A 10,898-nucleotide genomic window follows, 5' to 3' on the forward strand; every position below is an offset into this window, starting at 1 on the left:
GTGATCACCCTACAAAGTGAAGTCCAGATCCAACGGCCTCCAGGTGAACAGTATCAAACACTTAAAAACTTCACGCAAATCTGCAAATTTTCCTCTAAATCTGAGGAGGAGATCACTATTTCTTAACCTAGTTCACAAGGCCAGCATTGCTGATGCCACAGAAAGATGCTACAAGAAAACTAGAGTATAGTATTCCCCCAAAACAGAAATGATCGATGCAGAACTTCAATAAAGCCCAGCAAAGTAAATCCAGTAGCTGTGTAAAAGAACAATATATTATTCCTGGAATGCAAGGATTTCCCAACCTGTGAAAACAGGCTGATATAAAATGTCACACTAACAGAAGGAGAAAAACAAAAACAAAAACCCAGCATGATCATCCCAAAGGAAGCCCAAAACAAATTTAGCAAAATCCAATTCACTTTCATGACAAAAAAGTTCAACAAACTCTCAGCAGAAGAAAATCCACTTCAACATAACTAAAGCCATGGATGGAAAAAGCCACAGCATAAGGTTGGAAGCATTTGCTCGTAGGTGTCATAAAACAGACTCATCTTTAAACTGTTGTGTTCAAACCCGTACTGGAAGTTCTAGCCAGAGCAATGAGGCAAGAAAAAGAAAAAGGGCAAAAGTGGAAGGGAAAAGAAAGATGCTCTATGTTCACACGTTTACAGGAAGCTCCACAGAGTCCAGAAGGCAGGTGCTCGGCCTCATAAACAAATTCACAGCATAGCAAACAAAATCAGTTGCCATGAGCAACCCGGAGAGGAAGTTACCAAAATGATTCAATTTTCAGTAACAGCAGAAAGAAAGTAAAAAACTGTGCAATAAAAAATAGAAACTGTTGGGGATCTGGAGAAATGGCTCAGTAGTTGAGAGTGCTTACTGCTCTTGCAAAGGACCAGGCTCAGTTGCCGGCACCCATAACAACCTGTAACTCTGGTTCCAAGACATCCAGTGCCCTCTTCTGGCCACCATGGGCACTGCAACCATGTGGTGCACATACATATGTGCAGGCACACTGTGGTATAGTCATACATTCTGACCTCCAATTCTGACATTTTTCTGCTTACTGGACTGCTGTAAGGTGAGGGACCTTGATGGCATGCCCCTGCTGCTATGAACTCTGTTATACTGTCCTCTCTCAGTGGGCTGAGACCTCTGAAGCCATGAATCAAGATACATCTTTCCTCCCAGAAGCTGTTTTGGACAGATGTGTTGTCCCAGTAATACAAAAGTGAGCGACACTCAAATGAGTCATATCTTTTGATTCTTAACACTTATTGTAAGACATCAGTAATCAAAATAGTATGTTATGGACACACAGGGACCCGTGAAACAAAAGAGTGACTCTAAGAAGAAATTCTTGCATCACTATCAAATTATTGTTGATAGGGACGCCAAGTCTACCTGAGAACAAGTAACAGTCTTTAAACAAATAATGCTGAGAAAACTGGGAAGCCGCACGTGAAAGAAAGAAGCAGAACCCTTACTAACACAATATACAGAATCACCTCAGAATGAGTGAAAGCTTCGGCACAAGACTCACAACTGCAGAATTCTTCCTAAAACACATAGTGGAGAATTCTCACGACACTGGAGCTGGCAACGATTTCTTGGCTGTAACACCAAAGGCATAGGCAACAAAAGGAAGATGAGCTAATTTAAGTACTCTCCATTAAAAGACTATAAGACAATATCAACAAATTACAAAGGCAACCCACAAAATGGGAGAAAATATTTGTAAATCATTACGCCAACAGGGAATTAACAGTCAAGATATATAAAGAATCCCTGAGGCTCAACAAGAAGAAAAACAATCCAATTAAAAATGGAGCAACAGGAATCTTACTCTGGGGACAGCCTGAGTTCCTCAAGTAGCAAGGCCTCAGAATCAGGGAGGGTTAAAGGAATCCAGGCTCAGAAGCAGATGCCCACAGCTAACTGGGAATGTCTGACAGACATCAGGGAGCGTGTCAGTGATGGGAGCCACACTTGCTCTTTGCACTCTGTGAGAGGAGTTAACTTTCCAGCTTGTAGCCAAAGAGAGGCCCTTTTTTGCCATTCCAGAGTCTTTAGAGAAGAGGGAACACCACAAGTCTTTCTGGACATAGATACCTGAGATGAGGTGAATTGAGGTTAATTTCTCCTAGTGGCAAAAAACTAGAAGTCAAGACCCGCAAACACACACACACACACATACACACACACACATACGTGTGTGTGTGTATGTGTGTGTGTGTGTGTGTGTGCATGTGTGTGTGTGTGTGTATGTGTGTACATATGTGTATATAGGGCTAGCACCAGTGTGTGCATCTGTGGAGGCTGAGCTCCCAGAGCTAATACTGACTAGAGGCCAGCAAGATGTGTGTGTCTTCCTCTGTTGTCCTCACTTTATTCTTTGAGACACAGTCTTTACTGAATGTGGTGCTCACAAATTCTACCAGAGTGGGTGCCCAGTGACTTCCCAGGATCCCCCTGTCTCCACCCCTGCAGTGCTGGGATTACCAGTGTGCACATGGCCAGTTTTTCACAAGGGATCTGAGTTCACGTTGTGTGGCACATTGTCAGTGAGCTGTTCCCCACCCACTTTTCTGTTTCTGTGTAGATAAGAGAGCTTTTCTCACACAGTGTGAGGACAGTGCATTCTGCTCTCCAACTAGGAACACCCCTCGAGGTGAGGGACTGCAGGATCCTCCCAGGCATCGTCCACAGGCTTTCCCAGGACAGGTGCTCACTCAGTACTGGTGACAACTACTTAAATGCTCACACTGTGTGTGTGACTACGTCACAGTAGTTTGTCAGGAAGCAAGTGTGGATCGAACAAGCCTTGTCTATGAGGGCCCTTCATTCACAGGGGGCTGAATGCTAGGAGCTGTCGCCAGTACTTTATTCTCAGAGAACAAGCCCAGAGGTGACAGAGGTGTCATTCTGTGTCCTCACCTGGATAGATCCTGAAGAACCCAGTTGAACTGCCAAAATACTGCCAGGTCAGAGTAGGGTCTCTCTGAAAGTTATCCACAAACACAGGGTTCAGGGCTTCGGACATATAGACGCCATTTAAAATGTCTGGGTCTGAAAGTGGGAATATGGAAGGAACGTCATGGGATGTCAAATCAGAATCGAGAGACACAAGCTACACACATAAACACGGATACGTGTTCCCTGCTTCCCTTGGGGCTGCATCTGCCTTACTTGTAGCCCACGCTCACCAATCCAGAAGCACTACCTCTCTCCCAGCCAGCACGCTGAGGCTGTCTGTACATGTGTGTGCTGAGGTTTATCTGTACATGTGGGTGCTGAGTTTGTCTATAGTGTGTGTATGCTGAGTTCGTCTGTTGCATGTGTGCTGAGGTTTGTCTGTACATATGTGTGCTGAGGTTCATCTGTACATGTGGGTGCTGAGTTTGTCTGTACATGTGTGTGCTGAGTTTGTCCGTACGTATGTGTGCTGAGGTTTGGCTGTACCATGTATGTGTTCCCAGAGTTTGTGCTCAGTACAGCCATAAGAGAAAGATGGAGTTTAGGGAGAGGTTGTTGGATCACGGTGAGTGTTGCCCTAACACAGAGTCCATACAATTGTAAAGAGTTCTCTTGAAAGTCTTGCTGTGGAAGAGAGAGACTGGCTTTTCCCACTCTCTAACTCCCATGCTCTCATGCTTCCCTGCATGGTTGACCCTCTTATCCAGACACCCACCATGACACCCTTTGCCACAGTGGGATGCAGCTGGGAAGCTCACCAAAGCAGTGCCATGCTGGCTAAACTCAGCCTCCCAGATCTTGAGCTAGGGAAACCGCTCCTGTATTACTCAGCTTCAGGCATTTTGTCATAGCAACAGGGAACAGAATACTCTACACTCTGCAAAATAATTTCTTTTCACATCCTATCAAGGAAGTTGGAGAGACGGCCAATGCCCTGTAGTGCTTCTTGGGAAAATGGGCACAAAATGTTTAAAATCCTCTAGGATCCCTATCCTACCCCCTAGACTACTCCGTGGCGGGAGGATAGTCACCTTTGTTGTACACGTTGGTGGGTAGCTGCACGCTGCTCATGGAGACATTCACCCTCTGGTTGCTGAAGTGTGCATCCGACTCGAGAAGAAACTCAGCTCCCAGCTCCACATAATTGCCCTTGTCATCTTTCTCATTGATTAGTACCGAGTTGTAGTAGTTAAACTGGAGTGAAAGGGGAACAGGCCCAGAAGAGACAGCCCGGAAACAAAGGGGAGGGGAGGAAAGGAGCGAGGGGGAGAGTAAGAGAGAGAAGAGAGGAGAGACCCGGGGACAGGAGCGGAAGTGGCAGGAGGAACCGGAAGTGAGGTGCGGGGTGCAGTAGGGGATGGGCTTGAGGAGCTCAGTTTGCTGTCCTTGGTGGATGGCGATACGTGGTGTCAACACACATCAAGAGAACTGGATCTGAGGGTTCACTGGCTGGGTGGGGTCAAATTGGCTCACTCATTGCTTTGATTCTCCACTTGATTTAGTGTATGTAGCAAAATTACAAGTCAGAAACGACAGACTGACAGACAGATGGAGACTCAAGGAGCCAGAGGGAGGCAAAGGACCTTGTCGGCACTGTTGGAGTCTTCCAGGCGGCGAGGGTGCCGGAGAGCCAGATGCGACCCTGCCCTGAAAGTGTCCTGTTCTGTTTCTTCCCCACAGGGCAAGAGGCTGTGACCCAAGGGACCATAATCAGATCCATTTCTTCTGACTCTTTCCACACTACAAGCCTCATACCTTGAGTCCCTCTAGAACTGTGGCCATAACAGCCCTCCCAGCTCCATCTTGCTGGTCTCTAGTCAGTATTAGCTCTGAGAGCTCAGGCCCAGCTATGTCCCTCCCTGACTCCAGCCCTCACACACCCGGAGAGATGCTTAGTTTACTCTCAACTTGACACAAGTTTGGACCATCTTGGAAGAGGGATCCTAAATTGAGAAACATGCCTCCATCAGATTGGCCTGGAGGCGAGTCTGTGAAAGCATTTCCTTGATTAATGATCAATGTGGGAGGGCCCAGTCCACTGTGAGGCGTGTCACCCGTGGGCAGATGGTGAATGGTTACATAAGAAAGCAAATTGAGCGAACCAAGGGAAAAACCCTAAGCAGGTTTTCCTCCGTCCATCTGCTTCCGTTTCTGTCTCGAGATTCTTGCCTTGAATTCCCACCTGATGGGCTGATTGTGGTGTGTAAGCCTGATCCTCCCCAAGCTGCTTTTGACCCTGGTGTTTATCACAGTAATGGAAAGCAACCAGGACACCCAACATCCCAGACCAGATCTTGACCCTGGCCTCTCTCAGGTGATATCCCAACTTACTGTCCCCTGGACACGGAGGGCTTGCATTCATTGCCTCCTTGCCCAACCTGAGCTTTCTTCTTCCTGAGCCTTCTCAGCACAGAGACACACCTTAGTGCTTAAGCTTCCCAAGTCCCCTCCCGGGGCTATCCCTGCTGAGCAGTCCCTCTTCCCTCTGCTTCCCAGGTCTCACTGACACCCCCCACACCCCCACCCCTGTTTATTCCATACCTTCTCTGAGAACCTTAGGAGGTGGGAGGAAAGCCTCACTGACGAAGCCAGGGTCCAGCCTGGCACAGGGATACGGAATGAGTGGTGCTCAGCTCCCCTCACAGCTGGTCCTCCAGCTGCCATGGGGGCGGGGCAGAGCCAGCCAGCCTAGCACCCACTCCCTAGAGGACTTACCACCAGAGATGCATTGAACTCATGATTCAGGTCAGCCTCCTCAGCGGCCTCCACCAGGCTCTGAGGGAGGGGGCACAAAGGGAGGGGAGTGTCACCAGCAATGGCTCTCCTCAACCACCACAGCCCAAGCTCTCCACTCTTCCCTCTCCCGTTCAACGCCTCTGCTTTCTTCTCTCGGCCTTTCAGCCATGAGGATCAACCTTCCACGGTTGTTCTAAGGCGCTTAGGTAACCTAGTCCCCGAATATCTACAAAGCTTGACTGGGAACATGAGGTGTCCTGTTCCTTGTATGACATGCCTCCCCTGATGCCTGTGGTGACCTTGTTAGTATAATACAGTGTGAACCCCACCCAGCCAGGAGACGACCATCTGTAGTCAGTCACCTCAACAGCCTCCACTTTTCTCCGAAGCATGGTCTCCATGTCCTCTGAGAACTTCTTCACCAGTTCCAAGCCATCCACCTCTTTGATCTTCAGACTGGGTTCTGCATCTTTGTACTTCTGGGCAGGGTAAAGATGGAAAGAAGTATATCTTTGCTTGGGACCAGGGTACCTGCACCTGAATGTGCCAGGGTCATCTTTTGTCCTAAAACCTACCAGCTCCCCTACAGCCAGACACCCATGACCGTCAGTCTCCAGCTGTCTGCCTTCAAATGTCCTCTGTTCAGGTCTTCAGACACAGGGAAGTTTTTATCCTCAGTGGGAGTTGACTGACATTTGGCAGCAGTTAAACTTGACACCAGTCCAAGCCAGTGAGCTGGGCAGCTTGGGGGAGACTGGACACTGGGGGAAGGTGGGATATCTGCAGTTCCTGTCCTTGCACCTGTTGTCACACCCATAAAGGTGACAAAGAAGCAGCCTCTGTGTCCATTCATGTTTGCTCAGCTCCCAAGAATAGTACACCGTGTGTGTGTGTGTGTGTGCACATGTGTGCATGTATGTGTGTGTGTGTGTCTGTGTTTGTGTCTGTGTCTGTGTGTCTGTGTATCCTACTAAGGAATCAAGCCCAGCGGTTACAGGAGAAGTGATGCTGGTAAGCCCAGGGGTGTCCAGGAACTGGCTTCAAATTCCTGTCTGCTCAGGGACAATCCTCAATGAGTCACAAGTGACTCTTGACCAGCTCTGTAAACTGTTGGCCATGCAATCTTAGGCAAGTTAACTCTGTAAGACATGATGCTTTTACAGCTTTTGATAATGCTTTTACCCCCAACAACTATACAATTTCTCCTCCTCATCCTCACCTAGGGCTGCAGGGTTCCCAACAGAATGGGGTGTCATGAGGGCTTCTGGAGTCTTAGTTCTGCGGGAGACCCCAGGGTCCAGCCTGGCTCCTCCCACTGTCTGCAGTACAAAGGGGATGAGGGAGGGTGCCCGAGTTCTCAGGGTGTCGTAAAATCTAAGGATTCCATCACTTTCAAAATGGAGAAGATTGGGATTGTGGTTAATTTCAATTGAAGCGTGTCATACTCTCTTAGGTGATGGTGTAGCAGAAGCCAAGCCCTTGTGAACATGTCCAGGGGTCGAATACTGGGAAAAGATGCCAGCTCATGAGCCAGCTGGGCTCAGGCCAGCCATGGACCAGCACTTGGGCACTTAATGCACAAGTGTGGCAGGGTTAACCTTTTGTCAGGCCCGTTTCTGCTGGGAGCCAGGCATAGGCGCAGCCTGTCAGAGTGCACAGGATGCTGCACCCCTGGGCACAGCCTGGCTCCCCCAGCCACTGGAACTGCTCTACCTGTGTAGAGGACGTTGATACCTGCTGCTTGAAGCTGGCACTCCCAGGCTGCCCTCCTCGGCCCCCATGCCCATGCTCTAATCAGCTGCATTCTCTCTGGCTCTTCCCAGGCATCCACACCAGACCTCCACCACCCACCCAATAAATCTCTTGCAAGTCTAATCTTGTCCTTGGCTTCCTGCACATCTGAACTGACAGAATGCTCTTGACCCCATGTTCACGCTGGTTAGTCCTGTAAGTGGAGTCTCCCTGGGCCCCATCTGAATATGAGAAGATCAACAGACAAGGTCTCTCAGGCCTCCTATAGCTCTGATGCTGGGAAGTCTATCTCTGGGAAGAGGCCCTCTGACTATGCTTACACTCCCTGGGAGAGGGCACTGACCTTCTGCAGCAGGAGAGAGCCCGAGTATCTGGTCACTGTGCTGTACAGATTCCCACCGAAGGTATCGGCCCATAGCTTCACTCTGCACAACAGGAAAACCTATGTGGACATTCTTATCATGATCAGATGTCAGATCCTCCAAGCTGACAGCTCCATACCATCACATACATGCAAAGCAGGCATCTAACACATAGACACACTTGTAACCCACAGACATCCATAGCCACAAACAGACATATCGACACCCAGCATTCCTGTGACAATTAGCTTTGTCAACTTGACACAACCTAGAACCACCCAGGAAGAGAGTATTAACGAGGAATTGTCTACATTGGTTTGGGCTGTGGGTATGTCTACTGGGGGACTGTCTTAATGAATTGATCTGGGAAGTAGAGGAAACAAGACCTGACTTCAGCGTCTACAGTGAGAGAGACTAGCCTGGTGAGGAGATTTCAAAGAGAATTTTAGGCAGAGAGCCTAGAGGAGCAGAAAATGACTTCAAAGCCTCTATCTTGGCTTGTTGACCGTAGTTGAGAATGTAAGGAAGGCAGCCTGTGTGAATCAGGGACAGAGGAAGGTGATGCGTGTAGCTTGGGACATGTTAAATGTGAGACTTCTGGCACAAGGTCACTGAGTGTCATTGGGTAGGTTGTACACTCCATAATCTTAGGGGCTACCAGGATACTGTACCTTGACAAACTCCCATGATGCTCAGGAGGAAGTATGCATACGTATTGAGTGTGGGAGTCTGACAGGAAAACTGGAAGGAGCTTAGGACAGACATATATGGGATTGAGACATTGGGGGCAAATGGATTCTTGGCAAGAAAAGTGTGTAGTATGGATTGATCTGTGGGGGCGGGCAGTGGGCCATCTTGTGGTTTCAGGGACATGCAGATGGCAAGGTTCTCTTGAAGGTGGCAGAGAAATCACTAAGGTGCCTGTGGGGAGCTAGTCTCTGTGCTCCAGGAATCAAGATGTGGGATATCTAGAGAAAAGGGGAGCACCTCAAGCATCCTGGTGTGGGGGCCACAGTCTCCAGGATCGAGCACCAGGAGGTTTGTGGCAGCCTTGTGTAGGGAGGGCAAGTGGCCAAGGGATGAATGGAAGGTTCAACAGGACAGGGGTGAAGGACTGCAAGGGACCTGGTGAGAGTGGGAGGGGAGTGTGTGGTAGAGCCTTGTCTTCCTGGGAATGGAAGGCAGCAGAAGGGCTTTGGGAGGTAGCTATCCCATGCTGCTCTCGAGGTTTCTGTGTGGATGGCCACCCTGGATACCAGCCATCTTTTCTTGGCTCCCTGCCACCCTGGGAATTGCCTTCTGAGATAAAGACTGCTCAGCTTGTGAAAGGCTGCAGGGGCTGTCTCAAAAGCCAGGCTGGCTCAGCGGCGCAGATTCCAGCACTTTCATCTGTGGGTCTGCGTGCTTGAAGAATGGTGTTACCTCTCTCACTGAGAGATCACCCAGGCTGAAAGCCATCATTGGAACAGTGCTGAGCCGAGCAAGGGCAGGTGTTGGGCTGTAGAAGGGCACCTTGGGTTGGCATGGGCCTGGAACCCTGAGACTGCAGGTGTTTGGCCACGCCCCCAGAACCCAGGGCCCTGACACGCGGTCTCATCTCCATTTAACCTGTACCATCAGTCACGTAAGACACGGGTAGAGAGCGTGACTAACAGGTCTCTGCCTAGAGAGATTTACATATTAATAAGGTCAGGGGGCCTAGATAATTAAGTTATTCCTCCCTGGTCCTTCCTCCTTCCCACCCTCTATATAAGCCAGCTCTCCCCAGGCTCTTGGGGGCGCACACTAACATCTAGATCCAACTTTTCCGTCAAGGACAATAAAACTTTCATCTTGGACTCCACGTGTCTTCTGGGCCTGGGACTTTCTCATGTATGTGGCAATCCTCCCACGGGAGGACCCCCGGGACTCTGCTGCCTGCGCTGCAGCACCCCTGTGGGCCGCTTCTGCAGCTGCTCCGGGACTCTGCCGCCGCCACAGTCCGCAGGCGGGCCCAAGTCGCTCCCCCCCCCCATGAGCGTGTTTTTCCCCACAGGCAGGGGCGGGGGACACCCGGTGCCACAGAAGCCCATTCTTCCCAAATCACAGACATGGCATAGGCCCCTATCCTGTCACCTAGACACTAGCAGCTAGACACAGATGTGAACTGTGAAGATTCAGTCTAGGACCCTTGGCTCCCTTTAGTGTCTGGAACGTTCCTGACTAGCGGGGGAAAAAACCTCATTCAGGGAGATTGTATCAGATGTAAATTCTGAGTGCCATTTTTTCCAAACACCAGTTTTAATATGTGGTGCAGAATCAAAACCTTGAAGGAGTTCTGTAAGGAAGGAACAAGGCCAACAGAACCCATCCTGAGTCCCTAGACAAGGCTCTGCCAGAGGCAGCAGCCAGCCTGTCCATTTACAGCTGTTTTACCCCTTCTTGGTGTTCAAGCACAGATCACTCAATCAGTCCTGGGGGTGGGGCACAATGGTCATTTCCAGGACCGCTGCAGCTCAAACCCACACTATCTTATAGTCTATCCTCCCTACTGGATGCCTGCATCCCCATCTAGTCCTGACATCAACTACACAAAACCAGAAGGTAAAGGCAAGCAGATTCCAAAATCAGTAAGGATTACGAGGAGGCGGGGAGGTAGGAAGGAACGGCTCTCTCAGAAGCAAGGCAGCTGGCCAGAGGGAGGAGGCCTCAAGAAGGGTCTTCAGGGTAGGATCAAACGCAAGGCTCACGTTTCCAGAGGAACTGTGGTCTGGCCTCTCACAGTAGGCAGGGAGGTGTCTGACAGCAGCAGCCACAGGATGATTGGCATTTTCTGCAGGAAGATCCACGGTGCTGTCCACTGTCCACAGTGATCCCGGTTGTGGCTGGAGGACAGTGTGGGCATCTTGCCATAGTGTTCCCACTGGGGGAGGGGGAGGGGAAGAGGACAAAGCCCCTGCTGTGAGTGAATTTGCTTCCACCCAGATCCCTGGGCATGCAAGTGTTCTGCCTGCTGGTCAGTCCCAAGTAAAAGATGCTGTCTCCAGCTGCAGCTGGTAGAGAGTCCACCCTAGGTGATCAAAGGGG

At 49.8% G+C, this 10,898-nt stretch overlaps 1 protein-coding gene across 1 annotated transcript in view; it reads right to left on the reverse strand.

Annotated features, from left to right (window-relative positions):
- Window positions 1–10,898, reverse strand: part of Cacna2d4 (calcium voltage-gated channel auxiliary subunit alpha2delta 4) — a 114,220-nt gene extending 103,322 nt beyond the window's left edge. The window contains exons 1-6 of the mRNA XM_028753472.1: window positions 10,562–10,898; window positions 7,814–7,895; window positions 6,081–6,197; window positions 5,698–5,757; window positions 4,014–4,176; window positions 2,944–3,075 (exon numbers count right to left, since the gene is read on the reverse strand). Coding sequence (XP_028609305.1) covers window positions 2,944–3,075; window positions 4,014–4,176; window positions 5,698–5,757; window positions 6,081–6,197; window positions 7,814–7,895; window positions 10,562–10,716 — 709 coding nt within the window. The 5' untranslated portion in view covers window positions 10,717–10,898. The remainder of the gene's footprint in view (window positions 1–2,943; window positions 3,076–4,013; window positions 4,177–5,697; window positions 5,758–6,080; window positions 6,198–7,813; window positions 7,896–10,561) is intronic.

The sequence above is a fragment of the Grammomys surdaster genome, unplaced genomic scaffold (assembly GCF_004785775.1).
Source record: "Grammomys surdaster isolate TR1022 unplaced genomic scaffold, NIH_TR_1.0 125950, whole genome shotgun sequence".
NCBI lineage: Eukaryota > Metazoa > Chordata > Mammalia > Rodentia > Muridae > Grammomys > Grammomys surdaster.